At 41.1% G+C, this 18,452-nt stretch overlaps 2 protein-coding genes across 2 annotated transcripts in view; one reads left to right on the top strand and one right to left on the bottom strand.

Moving 5' to 3' along the window:
* The window catches only part of gltpd2b (glycolipid transfer protein domain containing 2b), a 139,068-nt gene that overhangs the window by 102,626 nt on the left and 17,990 nt on the right, over positions 1–18,452 (top strand). The gene's annotated exons all lie outside the window — the stretch shown is intronic.
* Positions 61–17,653, bottom strand: pld2 (phospholipase D2). The gene is made up of 24 exons (XM_070843557.1): positions 17,545–17,653; positions 12,884–13,044; positions 12,633–12,760; positions 11,317–11,459; positions 11,091–11,184; positions 10,858–10,923; positions 10,711–10,769; positions 10,367–10,612; positions 10,116–10,259; positions 9,937–10,020; positions 9,725–9,803; positions 9,488–9,598; positions 9,185–9,394; positions 8,887–9,043; positions 8,676–8,794; positions 8,073–8,186; positions 5,961–6,065; positions 5,466–5,554; positions 5,132–5,245; positions 4,873–4,919; positions 4,451–4,585; positions 3,294–3,447; positions 2,980–3,097; positions 61–2,834 (listed from the first exon to the last, which is right to left on the bottom strand). The coding sequence occupies exons 2-24, from the start codon at positions 13,014–13,016 to the stop codon at positions 2,610–2,612; spliced, it is 2,874 nt and encodes a 957-aa protein (XP_070699658.1). The 5' UTR covers positions 13,017–13,044; positions 17,545–17,653; the 3' UTR covers positions 61–2,609.

Genomic DNA, 18,452 nt, shown 5'->3' with positions numbered 1-18,452 from the left:
GTTTGCCATTTTGATTTGAATCATGAACCTGGCTGATGATTCAAAGTAGATGTTCAAATGTTTGAGAATCCTTAAAAAAACAAGTTTATTGAGGAAACAGGAAAAGTAACATATCTTAAAGTACAAGTTGTTCATGACTGTACTAAGGCAGTTGAGTAAGAACATTTATTATCTGACTACCCCTGAGTGTTAGTAACCTACACATCAGCTACTTTAAGGTAATAATCTGGATCTACAGATGGACATACATAAAAGTTTTTATATTGTAATATATACATAAAAATTACAGGTAACACTAGCTATTAGTCTGATAAAAATGCAGTTCATGATAGAAACAGTGTAAGGTCACTTCTCAGTACATTACAGACATTTCTGTGGAATCTTTAAAAACATAGAAAATCCCCCAAGGCAACCATTTTGTGCTGTATACAAAAGGCTAGCAAACACAGAGCTTCCACTGTGCAAGGGTTCATAGTGGCTTTTTAATATCCTCTAAAGGAAAGTGTAAATAGTTCTGAAGCCAGCAATGCACCATATCCAAACAGAGATGGTTTTGGTTTTACTAGCTCCTCTGTGAGAGGTGCTTCATGTAGAGCAAGACGGCATTCACGTGGGACACTTATCATCTGTCACCATCACAGACAAGTTTGCACTGAAACTACCTCGGTAGTGTTGCTGACTTGTGGGCATGTCTTGTAAATTCATGAAGCAGTCTGTACAAATTCATTGGCTCTGTCACAAGTTCAACAGGTTTCCACAGTTTTGGATTATGAACAGGATTATGGTAATGTCATGTGCGTCAATCCATCACTCAAAGATACCCTGAATTTCCCCTCAGGAATGAATCTATCATACAGGTCTCTTTAAAATACATGGCGCAGGGTTTTTTCCCCCCACATGTTGCAGTTCAATAAGATCACTACCAAAACTAAACTCCAAACACATACAAAAAAGCAAATATAAAAGTACCACTCAAAAGATTCATGTGCCACCTATTCTGTGCCTCTCTGCTGGTTGTTTTCGGAAAAAACTCTAAAAACTTTTAATACGACATAGTTGCTTTACAGAGACACTGAAAAAAAAAACATGTGCCATGTGTGAAACCTTCTAACAGGTAAAGATTCTCCAAGTAACATTGTTAAACCCAAGTCTTCGATCTCTCTCTCAAGGTAACAGAGCTTCCTGATTTATTTTGGTCAACCTCCTTTTCTATCATCAATTTCTTACACTGTCTGTAATGTACATCCACTGCATGTACCTCACAAGGCGATAGTTGCCTGCCCACATTCACCACAGATGGTACATACGGTTCCTTTCCAGATTGCTCAATAGGATTCACTCAATTCCTTCAGTTAAGTGAATCAGCAGGTTTGACATGGCGCTATACCAAATAAAACCTAAAATTATTGAGATTACAAACATGACCTCACAAAGCTCCAACCATGGGAACTGCAGCACGAATGAAAGCCACTATATGTCACTATTCACTTACAGTGTTATGGCTAAATGTAATATGCCTAAACAAATGCCTGGTGCAGGTAAACATTTAGACATATGTAGATATGCAAGGCATTTTATGGCACCTGGACACAGACTTGCGTAGCACACAGGGAAAAAATGCACTGGTCAAACAACCTGCGTCTCTGCTTCATGCAGCTTCCTCAGAGCCAAGTGGATCGTGGAATGTTCTGATCTGGACTGCAAACAACACGGTGAAACAATCATTCACTTGGTTGTCGTGGCGACTTAAACAAGCGCTGTCATGCAATTAACGGCAAATAAACCCTTCAATTATCTTGTCCTCCTTTTGTTTCCCCTCCCACAGTTTTCCTACCTGAAATCATAAATCATTTATGCAAAACTGTTAAAATGACTTTTCTTCCCCAGAAATTGTCAGTTTATCTTTCAACATATTACCTTCTACTTTCCGGTAGACCTGATTTAGTAAGTTATCCCTCTTATCAGTACTCTCCCTTTTCTGCTCTATCCAGTTATTTTAGCTACAATCCAGTCATCTCTCTATATCCGTCACCATAACAACCACAAATGTTCTGACAGATTTGCTGGCACTGCAGTGAGAGGTGAAGCCTCAGAGGGAGAGAGTGAGAGCGAGCGCGCGAGAGAGAGAGAGAGAGAGAGAAAGAGAGAAAGAGAGAGACACAGAGACACAGAGCCACCCACCCACCCAAAAACCTTGCACCAATAACTGTACACTATGTTCCCAGATCATGTGAGATGCTTGATTTCCAATACAACCTCCCCATCCGCTCCTCACTCATACATTCATTTGTGTGTGTTTTGCACCACCGTCAGCCCTGCACTTCAGATTGCACTGTAGAAGTTATAAGGCAGAATCCACCATCATGAACAAACTGGCCAGTACAGGTTAATCTACTGTTCTAACAGATAATCATCATAAAATCTACATTTTAGTGGTTATGCTCAGGCTTGGCCAGCATCAGTCAAAAAGACAATAAGTCTTTTCCTCACCATTGAAGCCCCAGTGCTGTAACTAGTTAAGTGTACTGGGCTGAACTGAAGCTGGAACTACAAGGTTAGCATGTGGTGCAGCAGCTCTTTAGCTGTTCTGTAGTGGTCTGAGCTGCGGGTTATGTCCACAGCCCTACAGGAGCCATGCCTTCTTTAGTGCCCAGCGGAGGCAGCAGGTTCTCCTCACACAGGAACTTCAGGGGGAAGTAGACCAGCAGCCCGCGGACGGCCTTCAGCTCCTCTTTGGCCTGCTCGGGGTCTGTGTCGCAGAGGCGCTCCTGGCAGGAGTACTCCTTCAGGTCTCGCATGTTGTGGACGGTCTTGTGGGGAAGGCATTTGAAGACCTGTGTCACAGCAGGAACACGGCACAGACCAGCCAACGAGAACAAAGGAGAGGTGAGAAAACTGAGACTACACATTGCTACTGTTAGGGATGAAATAGTCTAAATATCGTGATGTACATTGCATCGTATTTGGTTGAAGTTACACCTTGTCATAAATGATGGCATTCAGTTTAGCAGCTGCATTCCAGACCAAGAAGAAGAATTCATCGCTGATTGGATCATCAATATTGATACTGGGGTCTGAAGCAGCTCCAACAAGAACACTTGAAGGGAAAATACATGCATACAAACAACACAAAGGTTTCTGTTAATGTAAACTATCCCAGTATAATTCACAAGTTCTTAAGAAAGAATTAAACTGTAAGTTGAGGATTATTACAAATTTTGCTAAAAATGTTTTAGTTCAATTACCATATATTAACAGAATGGCATTTCAGGAGTTAAATATTTTGTCCTGACCTGAAACACTCTTTGCGCAGAGCGAGTGTGAGGGGTCCTGCCTGGTACTCCTCCCCTCCCATGATGGATGGGACCCGCTCTTCATCTTCCACAAACACTGCCATCTCACTGTCTCTGCTGCCCAGCATGCTGCGGTCATTGATGTTGGCTGATCCTGGAGCGCGAGTGGAAAGTACAAGCAACAGTACAGTTACAGTCTCAATCTCAATGCATGAAGCAACTATCAGAGTGAAACAACCACCGATATAAGTATTCGTCAGAGTGAGAGCTGCTTATCTCAAGTTTCTCTGTATATTTCTTGTTCAGAAATGAAATGTTACATGCTTGTACTCTGAAATCATCAATTGCTGTCATAGATAATACAAATACATTGCATTCCCTCACAATAAAGGCCACCCCATGCTGTGCCAGTTGAATGATTTTACTGTGACGAGCAGCGGCAAGAAATGTTAAGTTTGCATTAGCAGTAACTCAACACAGTTCCAATGCGGCATCATAAAAGTGCATAGTAAACCGACAATAACAGCAGTTAGATAAAAGTCCAACCCTCAGCTGATTGAATCCAGCGTGAGAAGACCCACCACAAAGAGTGAAAAATTACATTACAAAATGTAAGTACCATGAATGACAAGTGACCTCCATAATTAGTATCAAAAATGTGACTTGATGTTATGAACATTTTAAAGCTTATACCTTTAAGGCTACTGAAATACTTCCCATTTAAATCAATGATAGAATCTCAAAATAAAATCCTTATTATTTGTGCAGCTTTTCAATGTTCATACTGTACACTGTCATGTATTATCATTGACCAGGCCAGTGTGCTTTGGTACACCCTACTTAACAGCTTAGACTTATTCAATGTCAGCCTCTTAATGATTAATCTCTATAAATAAATGTCCATATATTTTTTCACTTGCATATTTCTAATTTGACAACAGTTCCATTTGTCAGTTTTGAACAGTGCTACTAAACTACAGCTAAAATGTATTGAATAAAATACACTGCAGTTTCATAGCTTCATTAAAATTGTAGAATCCATAGAAATACATTGATTTAAAATATCTAGCACTCCTGTCAAACGTCTGTTTTTTGTGAAAGGAGATAACTGAGGAGCTCAGTGACTCATGGCCTTAATCAAGCCGGTGATGACTCACCAATGATATAGCAGCGGTCATCAGCGATGAGGGTCTTGCTATGAACATAGATGAGCTCTGTGACAAGCGACTGGGAGAGCTGGGAATGTGTTCTCAGGCCGCAGAGGGTGATGTACTCTGTCCACTGGTCCTCAACTGGGGATCAAACCAGGATCGCAAGAGATAATGTAAAAAAATACAGTTAAGAATTATTAAGTAATGCCCATAGACATATGGAGTCTTAAAATGGTTGTGAAAAGGAGACAAATCAGGTATGAAAATGGAAAGTGGTGGACAGATACCTAGTACCAGTAGCTTCAGGTTAAAGGAGCAACACGAGGAGAAAGAAAGACACACGTGTTAAGAGGAAATAGGTGGTATTGTGTGAAGTCAGGTGGATTTTTTTGGTTGAAATGAAGCATATAAGTGACAAAAAAACTCACTTTCACTAAGTCTTGACAGAATGGAGTGCTCCCCTCGGCACATGGTCCTAGAAACATTCAAAATCCATTAAAATGAAGTAATCAATTGTCATTTTAGCACTGACAGAGCTGAGAAAAATCTATATCAACTACAACTCTACAGGACTGGAAATATGTCTTTGAGCAAGATGAAAGTTCAGAGGTTGCGTGGTTGTTGTAAGCTGTAGTGCTTGTTGTGGTCTGTGGGTGCAGAATGGTAACAGGAGGAAGAGGCTCTCACCTGTAAGTGAAGTGCAGAATGGCTTGGATGGCATTTCCACCTCCTGCACTGATGTCTCCCTCAAAACCAGGAAGCAGAGGAATCACCACAAACACTCTGTACTTCTTCTGCTCTCTGTAAGGAGACACAATGTCAACATCGTCTACATGTGTACCATTTAAACATTAATGCGAGGGGATTATTTCTTTCACTTTCATATTTGTATCCTATTTTGTGATCTGATTTCCTGCTTGAAGATAAAAACTAAGCACGTATTAATCCACAGATTTCATCTAAAGCTGCTTTATGCATTCAAGTTGCAAGAATGCGTGTACACAATATTCTCAAACTAGACCTGTGTGCTCGCAGGATTCGGTTCACAATTGCATCACCAATCCCATTGTAAACGGTCTTCCCATCGGCACAGCTGATGAAGAACTGGTTCTGAGGGCAGAGAGAAGGCAGATGGTGGCTCTGTATGAGGTGAGGCCTAAAACAGGTAGGGAGCTGGCAAACTAGCGACCGAGCTGTGAGTCAGTTCAGACTTATGAAACCTCATGGTTAGACACACATTGGCTACGGAATCTCTCAGTGATGTGTGCAATTTATGGGTTAAATGATATGTAAGTACAAAAGAATAATTTGGTAAAACATCAGAAATAAACGGAGGCCAACGCACACCTAAAATTAAACAAATATGCTGCATCTGTCAAACATCAAATTCATTTTTATACAAAACAAAACGAGTTCTTGATTTGCCATGTCTGCTAACACACAGAAGGGGTAAATTATTTCAACACAATTTGTCTGTTCCCACAGGTAAATGTCTGTAACCTCAATCTCTGTGTACCTCAATGTAGATGTAGTGTTCGCTGTTTTCAATAGTGTGGATGTAAGCGTTGAGGATCGAGCTCTCACAGGTTCCAGTAGACCAGCGATCTGCAGAGCGCAACACCTGAGAAAACAATTCAAAGTACTCTAAGTAAATCTCTGATTGTTGATTATTTACCCATGAATATTTAATATTACAGTGTGAAACACAGAAAAACATTCTCTGATATGACTTTTTAAAAACTGTCTAACAGTCAAAAGCTTATTCTATTTACTTAAGTATGGGCAATCGCTTCATTGACTGTGTCTTCTTCGCCTCACACACCATATTAACTTGCTGCCACCAAATAAACTTAAACATGGCTAACATAAAGGTTCAGCTGTATTACACAACTGTAACAAAACAGAAACCTGAAACTGCAGCTCTCATTTTTGTTGTTGTTAAATTAGTGATGTACTTCTTGCGTTAACCTCTACTTTACTTAGAGGGACACTCAGAAAGCTCCACAGCTCTGATGCACAATGTGACAGCTGAGGGACTGTCCTTGAAACCTGAATAAGGGATCAACAAAACCTGATAGGAAAGCTACAGCGTTATGGGGAGCAAGGGTTAGGGTTACAAACCAACGCCCACAGTAGAATAAGAAAATACACACAGCAAAAGCCGCAGTTATCCAATACGCATGGGCTGAACACTTCAAAATCATAGCATATGATGTTGAGGGAGAGTATTCTTTAGCTTTTAGTTGGGGACCATGCAGTCAAAAATGTTTCTTACTGTATGCATAACTATTTTACCTTTACTGTTTCCCAGCAACATTATTAGCTAGTATGTCAGGTCTGTGTTTGACAGCTTCTTTTGGAATTATTAAGTCCTCTAGTGTGCATAAACTAATTAATGCATCGTTACAAAGTTGCTTCACGTAACATCTGTGGTGTTTAGAATTAAGAGTGAGAACGACAACCTCTGTCTAATGCCTGTTGTGTTGCGGTTTCTCATTATCAGAACCACATTTCCCACTGAGCCTGTTGAAAATAAGATACTTCCACTTGTCCTTCCTCCCCATTTTTGGCAGTGTATTTGTTTTCTCTGGCTTTACTGAACAGGATAAACATGTTGAAAGTGATTTTTTTCTCCCACAGGCTTTACTTTTGTTCCACCATCTGCCATTGAAAGAAAATCTGAATACTTTAGCTGCATTGCAAAAGCCAGAACAACCAGAACAGTGTCTCTTTGTTGTACTGTAAAGGAATCCATCTGATTTCCTGCTCTGATCTGACTTAGTGTCACGCAATATAAAATGCAGAGTAGAAGCTCTTCAATGCTCTTGGCGACAGTCTGTTTGTTTATAGTAATTACATTTCCCTAATTCTCCAAAATGTGGAGATGACCAGCAGCATGGTTTCTTTTATAAATGCAAAAAATGTGAATTTACTGTGCTCTCTATGACTAAACGGTTTTAACTTCTGTACCTTTCTTCAAATGATAGTCCAAGGATTCCAACCCTAATGTTGTCCTGATGAAGGGCATCTTTAAAGATCCCAATGGAATATATGGCTTGTCTTACAGTCAGCAATAGTACCAAAACTAAGGCAGTTTTCTGTTTTGTCCTTGTGTGTATCAAAGGTTGATTTTCACCGTCCAGGTGTCTGGCTGTCTCTTGTGTGAAACCTATCTCTAGTGTTCTCTTCAATGTTTGGTATGCTTGTTTCACAACTGGCCACTGCTCTACGGCAGAGCTGCCACCCACGGTGAATAGGAAGAAAGTCTGATTTATCTGGCCCGCTAACATCACGTGGGAACAGTCTTTGTACAAGAGACAGTGTGTACTGTGTGTGCAAAGGCTGAAAAGCACTACATTACCCAAATAACTGCACCTGGCAGTGCTGTGAGTTCCGTGTATGAATTGATAAAAATGCACTGTGACAAGAAAAGCACTATGACATACGACAAACACACCATCCTTGATAAATCATTATCAAGATTTAAACAATGAACATTAAGTTACACACCATGCACATCGTCCATCATATGCCCATTTTGTATGTTTTCCAATGAAATCCCACACAAATGTTTTGCACAGGTGTTGCACAGATAGTGACTTAGCCTTTGGTGTGTGCATATGTATACCTGCACTTTGGCCTTCTTTGACCCAGGCACAGTGAATGGGAGTGTGTCAGCAGTGCAGTGAGACTTGGGAAGGAGATAAGGGTAGAAGACGTCCTTGTACTTGTTTTTGAAGATCTACAGAAGACAAAACAAGTGAAAGACAGATTTTTAGCCTTCCTATTAGTCATGTTTCACACAGAAGCCTTGTTTAAAAGTTAAATTAACTTGCTACTAAGTGTTTGAGTCATATTGTTGTAGTTGAGGCCAATAAAGTGAATATAATAGTAAACCATAATATAGAACAGACTGTGGACGGCCTACAAATCTCAATAGGGTCACAACAGCACAACACAAGTCTCACATTGATTTTTTAGCGCTCTGTGATGGCTTTAAATATACATTTTAACTTAAACTTTACACCTCCAAATAACTGCTTTGGATAGTTTATGGTATAATATGTGTTAAGGCCATCTGTATATCTGTGGACTGATTCCAACAAAGCTCCCTCTCTCTAAAGTAATGACAATGTTTGCAACATTCTACTAACATATAGATACACAGGCCATTACTATGACAATAAACCTGGGTAGATTTAGAAAGACAAAACATTCCTTCGAGTCTGACCTTGGTGAAGTTCCAGCGCTGAATAAAGTGGCGGGCGACATCCCTGGCAGCACTGCCATGAATAGCCGCAGACAGATCACGCCACGGCATGCGAGGTACTTGAGTACGGTCAATGTTATCTGAAAAATATAAAAAGCAATTCGTTCGGCTCCGTGTTTAGAGCAACTCAGTGCACTGAGTCCACTCAGTGAAAGAGATTTAGATACTATACCTTCAAACGGTTTGTCCAGTTGGACCCAGTCTTTCCTGATAAAGTTGCTGTAATCTTTTCCGAGCCACAGTTTAGCGTTGCCAGTCAGATCATTAGGGTCCTGCTCTGCTTCCGCATTTGGGTCAGATGGTTTTGGACCATCAGCCACACCGTTATCCTGGTTAACAGGGACATCCGTTAGTGTCTGCAGGGAGTGTGAAATACTGAAAGCACACTGGTTCATGATCTACTGGAAACATACTGAAGCTTAATCAGCCTGAATCGACGTGTTAAAAAGATGGTTTTCAAATGTTCTTACTCCTGTTTCTCCTTTGGGCTCCTCCTCTGTTACACTGTTGGCCGTCTCCGTCAAACCCAGGTCAGTTAGCCGGTAAATGCTGTCATCCCACCTTCCAAACGCCAGGTCAATCCCCCCCACAAAGGCTACGGTTTGGTCAATGGCCACCATCTTTTCATGGTGAGCCCACAGGAACACCACAGACGACACATGGTCAGGATGTCGCATCACCTGATGGACATAAGTTGTTACAACTGAGGTTAAAACGCGAGATGAGGCCTCTTGTATGGCTCGTATATCAAATTATGAGGAGATGTGACAGACCTTGATGTTTGGGTGCATATTCATAAGAGTCCTCTTGCTGTGCTCACTATTTATGCCGAGTGCCAGCTCCACCTCTTTGTACAGCAGAACACACACTTTGACTCCTTGTTCCTGCAGGAAAAGGTTCAAAGAGAGGCAATGCCATTTGAGAAAAATTATTCGCAAAGATAATGTGAATGCAATTTGAATTCATTTCAATTGTATAAAATTGAAGAACAAGACAGAGAGAACCCCTACTGCTTTGCGTCTGAGTATCTGATCCAGGCGCCAGTAGTGCTCAGTTGCAGGTCTCTTTAGGTACACTTCAGGGCTGAGCCTGAGAGAAAAGGCACATAATGATCTCCATCTATTTTCACATTACTCACATTCAAAATACACTTCATGTGTAGCTAAAATATTTCAATGGTACATCTTTTTGTTTGGTAAAACAAAGCTTCCTCAACACCTACCACCAATCTGTGATGAAGATTTCCTCCTTGGCTTGTTCGAGCGCATCAGCTAGGTCTGCAAAGTAGCCACTTCCATTCACATACCTTCAAATAAGACCCATGAACGAAAGAAGTTTAGCAAATGAAGATGAAATCTGAAGAGAAGAAGCTGTAAATGTCAGGTAGACGGCGTGTCTGACCATTTAGTGAGCACGTTCTCCCGTGGCGGAGCGAAGCCCTCGAAACGTTGCACTTTGAGAAAGTCAGAGGTTTCTGCCAGCTGGTTGATTTCATGACTCCACCAATGAGCCTGTCTATAGCTGCTGCATTTGATGACCAGACACCTGATGATAACAAAAGGGCCATGCATGCATCACAAACCACACAAAATCCTAGGCATGAATTAATGCAATACACTCTCAGTGCGCAGGCAAACTCCCAGCTGACCTACCGCGTGAAGTTCTCAAAGCAGACTCCGTACTTGGTGTCTGTGTAAGCGCGGCCCACTTTCACTTTGAACTCTGGGTCAAACAGCAGCACAAAGTTTATGCTTCCATTGTCTCGGTCCATATACATGAGAAAGGAGTCTTTCACCACCAGCCAGCGCCGTGACCAGCGGAAACAGAACTGATGGTGGCCAATGCAGTTCAGGCCTTGGATCCGGTGCCCCCCCGACCTCTTGAAGATGGGTCCCTCCCTAAGACAAGTTAAAACATGTTATGTTGTTCTATTATGTACTTAAGTCATTTCCTCGCCTTCCATTGTGTCTGAGACACTCCCAAGAAGTTTGCTTACAGGCCTTTGGGTCCAAGATCAGTGATGAAGGAGACCGCACCGACAGAGAGGAATTCCAGCTGAAAAGGGAAGATGAGAAAATGCAATCATGCAACAGGACAGCTACTCTGTATGTGTGTATGTGCATCTTTGTTTTAAAGCTATTACCATGCTGTGATCATTCCTACAGAACACATTCTCCAGCAGACCATTAAGGTACTCCTCAAGGTATTTCTGCAATAGAAAAGCAGACAAAAAGTAATAATCAATAATGAATTTTATGAAACTGTGTGTCATTGTGGGCCATAGTTTTTTGTTGTGTAGAGCTGATTCATTATATTATGTTTATGATGACGTGATATATGCAAGTCTATACTGTATCTAACTGATTTGTTTGATACCATTTTGCTGGAGGTCCGTCTGGCCCGTTCAGTCCCGTGCAGACTGGGCATTTCTTCTGACATGGCTCTCAGCTGCTGTCTCTCCTTTGCAAATCTTTGAGAGAAATTTGAATTTTCAAAACACAGAATTCTGACAATAAAAACTCAAAACAACCCATCTCTGGGAAGTTCTCTCAGAATGAGAGGTTGCTTTGCGTGATTAAGACAAACAGATTGGTACACCGACCTTCCCAGAGGCAACAAGTGGAGCATCATCTTGTGCTTGTAGAGGTCTCGATGCAGCTCCTGGAAGTGCTTGTACTTCCTCTTCACTGTCCAGTGGAACTGGCCGTGCGTTAGCCGCACTGTGTACAGGGTGCCTACATGAACCTGGAGGGAAATTATTATTGAAATGGCGTATATAAGCTTCACAACTTAAAATGAATAAAATCTAATATTGAAGAAAACCAAATGACAGAATAGCATTCAAGTTTTGACTTTATCACCCAAATTCTTATTTCACTTGTGACTGCAACAGCCTGGGTTATTTTCATAATTGTTTGCTTTCCTTCTTATCAGTTATGGTCACATTTTCCTCAAAAATGTTGTTGCTGAGATCTGGAAAGCCCCACTAGCCACCGCTTTACCACAACTTCCAGTCGGGCAGGAAACACTGCAGTTTAGACAGCCAAAGAGGTTTATCTCTAAAGGTTTATTTTGGAGTTTAAAATGAAAGTTTCAACACCCAAAGTGTCAATTGTAGTTGCAAAATTGCATATGGTAAGTGCAGTAGATGGAGATGAACCAGAGAGTGGCTCTTCTAGATCTAATGGACATATATACTGAACAGTTTGGCAACCTAATGTTCATTTTCATCAGACAAGTAGTTTAGACAATACGGTTAACATCTGGACCTGTTTAAAACACAATCACACATGAACAATTTCCCAATTCCCCTTACATGCATGTCGTAAGGCTGTGGGAAAATGGACATACATGGATACAAAGACAAGGGAAAAACATACAAAGCGACTGAGCAACCCATATTTAACTTACTAATAACTGTACATTCTTTAGTGAGTAACTCTCTAAAAGAAGGCAACATGTGGTTGCAGCTGGTTCCATATTGAATAATATGCTATTTGCTTTTCAATGTAAATACCCCCGGAGAAATGCAGCATGAAAGTTCAAGGAGAAAAGACTGTGCATTATAAAGTGGGTTTCTTATAACTAAATTATTTGTTAAATGAGGCCTGTACCCCCAGAGGCCCAAACAATAAAGCCAGGCATCCCAGAAATGTCCACTTCCTAAAACACACTCAACACTATGTTCATCTGTTTTAACCTAACATTGCATCTACACTTAAAATTACACGCACCACAAAGTAACACACCATGTAATTTCCAGTCTCTATCTGAACAACACCAGGCCAATATAACAGCTGAGCCTTCTGGCTCAAAACAAGAGTCTTAAAGTTCAGACACATAGTTTTCTTTTGGCAACCACCAAAAGAAAATATGTAAATGATTTTACATAGACAAAAAAAAGCTTGACAGATTTACCTTTGAGCGAGTTGTGTATTTCTCTGTGTTGTCCACTCTGCACGTGATAGGGATGCCAGGTATTAAGTAAGGCACACCCTCCTCTTTAAACTCAGGAAGACGATGCACCACAAGGAAAGGACGACCCTCTGTGATTTGGAAGATTAGAACATTTTAATAAAATTCCTCTGATACAGCCATAAAAGTTTCACTGGGAAGCTCATACCTTTAGTTAAATGTATTTATACAGCAGAAAGAGCTGTTTTTCTCACCACTGCTGGACATGAGGCTATCGATCTCATCTGGACTCAGACTCTGGACATCTTGCAAAAAGCGCCTTCTACCCAGGTTTTGGGCTGTCGAGCTTTGAGCTGCCGGCTCGATTATGTCCTCTGGACTGGCCATCGCACTGTTGTTGGAAGTGCTAGCTGCCCTGGTGCAAAGACAAAAGAAAAGGGGGGGGGTTGAAATTACAGTTCAGAGCTGATCTCATCCTGCAGATCAAACATCCCGGATAAAACGTTACCACGTGACAGCCACCGGGACTTAACATATAATAACACTGTAACTCAACAGACTACAAGATTATGGTTTTAGCTGCACTAACTGGATAAACATATCTTTGTATCATGATACATTTTATAGTCATGGAAGGAATCCAGCATGTCGTCTTTTTAAATGGCTTCACAGTACTTTTGTGTATTCTAGTGTTGTTACAGCTCAGTGGGGTGTTTATATTTTGTTTATCTATATAATTATATGCGTAGTATGTTTTGAAATTAAAACTAGAACACTTTTATTATCTGAGGCAATGTTTTTTTCAGCCATAAGCCTGTAGTAATCATTCGATTGAGGAAAATTAGTAGTACTGGTAGTATCAGTACTATTACTAGTTTGTAGCAGAAATGTATGTATTAAAAATAACTCCAATAGATGAAGCAGCCACATCAGTAGTTGTATTAGTTGTGGTGGTGATGGCAGCAGTTGTAGCTTCAGTTGCATTAGGTGTAGCAGCAGCAGCAGCAGCAGCAGCAGCAGTAATAGTAGCTGCAAAAGCAACAGAGGTACTATGACTGAAAGAGTATCAGCATTTGCTAAACAAGACTTTAATGTAATACAACTACTACACCTGGAAATGCAGTTTAAGTATAGTACAAACAACATGAATGCGATCCTTGTGGAGAGTAAAATATCAAGATCACACAAGAAGAGAAGAAAGAACTCCAACTCAGTGTCACATCAGTCAACAACAGACTATGTAATGTTAGAACAGAGAGCATTCATACACGGCAGGCATCTTGTGTGTGTTTACCTGTTGATCAGGTCAACCACTGCGACATACAAGAAGTCTAGGACGTGGCAACCAGGGAGAGAAAAGGAGTGTGTGTGTGTGTGTGTGTGTGTGTGTGTGTGTGTGTGAACGCTTTTGTATAGTGAGCTGGTAGATGTCTTTGAATGGCTGAATGTTTCCTTGGCAACGAGGCAAAGGGGAAGGTGTGGTGTTTTTGTGTGTGTGTGAAGGAGAGAGAGTGTGTGTGTGTGTGTCTGGGAATGAAAATGAGCCTGAAACATATAAGAGCCACCAGCAAGTTAGCAAATGTCAATGTTCAAACATATTATTGATTCCATGAAAAATAAAAAACTATTGTGTCGAGGCACATCACTCCACATTTAGCCTCCAAATATTAGGGAATGAAATGATAATCAGCCAGTTAGAAAAGTTTTCACTCAAGCTCTTGCCAAATGGAGTCATTTGGATTATATAGGGGGAAAAAAACAAGTCAACCAATGCTTCACATTAGCTCTAGCCCACTTTTATTATGTGTACATTTGCACATGTTAAAATGTGTTTCTTGTAGAATAAGAGCCTGTCCACTGCATTATCCATCTGCCAACTGCATGCAGGAGAAACTACACCAGAGCCTGATTGGCAGCTTAAAGCAGAGGCAATGCTGAACACTGAGTGGGTACCTCACCTGGACTGTACTTGCCAAAAGCTATTGGCAGCATCCTAAGACTTCAGTAGTGGCAATAAAAACAAGTGACAGATGACTGACATAAAATAACCATCAGTCATTCTGGGATCATTCATCTCACTAAACATTTTTATTATCATTTTAAAAGGTGCATTTTCTGACTCCATTATAGCACCCGATGGTGATCACAAACCCCAGTTTGCTCCCAGCTTACTGTTAATGTATCTTAAACTTAAAGCAGACGGCAGCCGAGACACAACATTACTTCGGAAAATCAACCCCTACACACCCTTGGTTACAAAATATTTCAGGCACTGACAAACATTAATGAGATGAATCCAGGTGAAAGCCATAATCCTTTCTAGCCTTTGCTTTTTAAATCCACAAAATCACACGAGAGGGGATGTAACAAACAGCAGACGAGCATTTAAGCTGAGATAACGGCCTGCAGCTCAGTTACACGAGGCTCCCCCTTATATATATATATTGTACATTCAGATGATGCAGATTAATAGAAATTATTGATTAATGAATCTCTCCAATAGATGCTTTGTTATCTCAGGTATTCACTTCATATTAAATATACTTTAATTATGTGCTTTGTTGTATTGAGCTTTTCCTACATTACAGCTCTAAGGCTTGTATTGCTGCTGATCAGCACTGCTTTGAGTTTCCATCATAAAGAATGCCATTAATTCCCATTAAGACTAATCTTAACCAGATGCTGCTGCAACTCCTCAGAAAATAACATGTTTTAAATGCTACAAACCCCATATTAAGGCCATTTATCCCTTGTTACTTTTATTTAAGATCTATTTCTGCACTTTTCCCATGCTTTTTGTTTGTTGTTTCCACTTAAAATCCTCGATATTCTTAGGCCATTCAGCCATGTAAGTTGACATTTAAGCCTGTCATTTAAATTTACACATATGATGGCGAAAAAATGTTTTGCCAAATTGGGTGATACTAGGATTGAAAGTAGCTTTTTTCCCTCTGTTCAGTCTTCACTGTCAGATGAAAAGCTAGCTCATACTTGCCTTGATGATTGCCTTTCACTTGATGACTAAATACTTATCAAACATAAAACTGGGGCCAGTCTTTTCGTACAGACCAGATTTTCTTGTTTATCGCTTTTGGAGTGAAACTTTGCCTACACTATTTACTCAGGTTTCCTACCTGTGAAATACTACACAACACCCACCCAAGGTCCTTTACAGAATGAGCCAAATTGGCCGGAGGGGAGTGCTATTAATGAAAGCCAACCCACATTTTACACACAAAATAGTCACATGACCATAAATCTTTGTGTTTGTGTGTGTGTGTGTGTCTGTGTGCTGATCAGTTACCACTTAATCTTGCCAGGACTGACAAGGTTATGAGAGATTTAAAGCCCCCGTGTGAAGGATTGGGAGATTTCTGACATATGGCATGTACAAGAAGAACACACAAATGGATCACAACGGACATAGTCAGAAAGATGGAGACACTGGAAATGACCAAGCACCACGAAGACTGCACCAATTTTTGTCGGGATTGTGTCATTTTTCTACATATAAAAACTTATACCATCAGGATAATTAAAATGCTGCAATAATCATATGAAAACACTTCAGACCGGAGCTTTAAAAAGCAACTTGACACCAGATGAAATTCTAGTTTTTACTGCTGACCTCTATTAGTTGAGGTTCCCACCTCGCTGTGACGATGTAGAGGTGGACTCAGGGTGTGGTCGGCACACTCTGACATCACTTCTGGGTTAAAGGTGAAACAGAATCGCCTCTCGCTATGCAACAGAGCTGAAACTTTAGCCACAAGAGGCCAGTAAAACAAGGCTGTTCAGCTATTCATAAAGACTAACTTTAAAGAGGAAAAGTCACTTTTTAAAGAAAGCCGCACAGAGTTTTATTTTTGTGTGTCTCTAACCATCACAAAACTTTTAATAATTCAATTTTCAGCATGATTGAATTCATTCATTATTCTGCTTGAAGAACATCATGATTTTTCCATTATAAGATGCTCATAAGCTAAATAAATTAAAACTTACCTAACTTCTCTGTCTGCATCTTCTCACAGAAGCAGTACTGTGTCTGTCATTTTAATTCAAAATGTGTCACTTTCACTAAATTAGTCCGACCTGCTCCCTGCTCCAGGCGAAACTTTTGTTATTGCATGTTTTGCATAATGTACCTGATCTTGTACAAACAACACGTGCCTTTCAAGACATGCTGAGAAAAACATCTGGCACCAGACCCCGAAACGTGCAGCCAGATGACAAGATATGTGCTTTTACCATAAATTCGAACGTGACTAAAATAACAGTGAGTCAGCTCCTGTCCGCTCTGCTTCCCATCGGATCTCCCCTCACATCTGCCAGACTGTCGCCTTAAATAACCCCACTTCCTCACTAATGCACAATTTCGCCACATTTTTAACCCCTAACAGTGAGATGACGCTAGAAAAGACGTGTCACTTTTTAATGCTTTATAAGAAACGAGCTGGAGACACAACACGCACTTCGGCCTCTCCTTTGGGAGCCGATGGCAGTTTGGATCGACTTGTGCGGCTTGTGACCACCAGATCCATCGGATCACTTTCTTAATGCGCACCTTGGAGGACACAGTGAAGCCCACGGAGACGTTTTAACACAACGGTATACAGTGGAAACAGAGATTACTCTGTCTGTGGAGGCTGAAAATGCTGAGGGCTAAGTTTTGTCGTCTCCACCCATTCCCGTGTTCCCTTCATGCGCCGCATTACGCGTAAAAAAAAAAAAAAAAAATCTACACCTCAACACAAGAAACTACGCGACTAATGTCACCTGGCGAGAGGGACGGCGGTATTTAGCCTACACATTACACCGACAGGTTTATGGCTGAAATGCCCTCAGCTGGACAGCCTTCAGTGCTGCGACGGAAGAGTGAAATATGCGTCCAAGTTGGGCCCGAAAAGATACTTACTCTGAGTTGGAAACACCGATAAGTCTCAGGGATCACAGCTGTTCCACACGTGGGATTAAAGCATAAAACGCATCACTTAAAGTAGACAAATGTTTATCGCACACAGGACAGTGTTTTCTTACAGGGAGTTCATTAGTATTCCCCGTAGGTGATGCGCTCTTTAGTCCCTCCCATCGGCAGTCCAGCGGGAGTATGAGGAAAAAACAGAGAGGGAAATGATCTAGAGATGTGGCAGCTTTCTCACGACAGGCAAGTAACGGCCTGCACTTTTTTATTTTTATTTTAAGGGATTTTTGACACGATCACATGGTACTTATGTAAAACAAAAAAAATAATAATAGAAATAAAGAGGTGTGTTTGACTTCTACATGTGTGCGCACCGGCGTAAGAAGCAGACAGGCACGAGGAGGTGCTTCCTGTGGAGAGGTCTGAGCTGCCAGGAGACAAAATAGGGGCTTTTACAGGACAAGTCCCGACTGGGCGCCATAGGGATCGTCACACACGCAGGAATGTGGATGGGTGAGGGGGGGGAGGGAGGGAGGGAGGGGGGGGGAGGAAGAGGGGGCAGTCCAGCTATTCAACGTGAATCGCGGAACTTATCACGAGGTTTCCGCTCTGCATTTTCAAAATAAAAAAAATCTGACTGAAACACCGGACTCACTTTTGTTTTGTTTTGTAATGATAGACGTGTTTAAAGTGCAGACAGAGAGCAGAGCTGCTCTGTGAGGGAGGATGTGGTCAATCGAACATGATTTGCATGTGACTAGCCTGTCACTGACAGCACTACAGGCCTCCACCCACGCCCAAGACTGCTGACATTAAAACAGCTGCAAAGGATTTGGGAATGTTTCACAAAATACTTATCGGGTCTTAGGCCCACTTGTTTTATTGGACATTAAAGTTACTTG

Source organism: Pempheris klunzingeri, chromosome 14 (assembly GCF_042242105.1).
Source record: "Pempheris klunzingeri isolate RE-2024b chromosome 14, fPemKlu1.hap1, whole genome shotgun sequence".
NCBI lineage: Eukaryota > Metazoa > Chordata > Actinopteri > Acropomatiformes > Pempheridae > Pempheris > Pempheris klunzingeri.
This window is presented reverse-complemented; position numbering and strand designations above follow the sequence as displayed.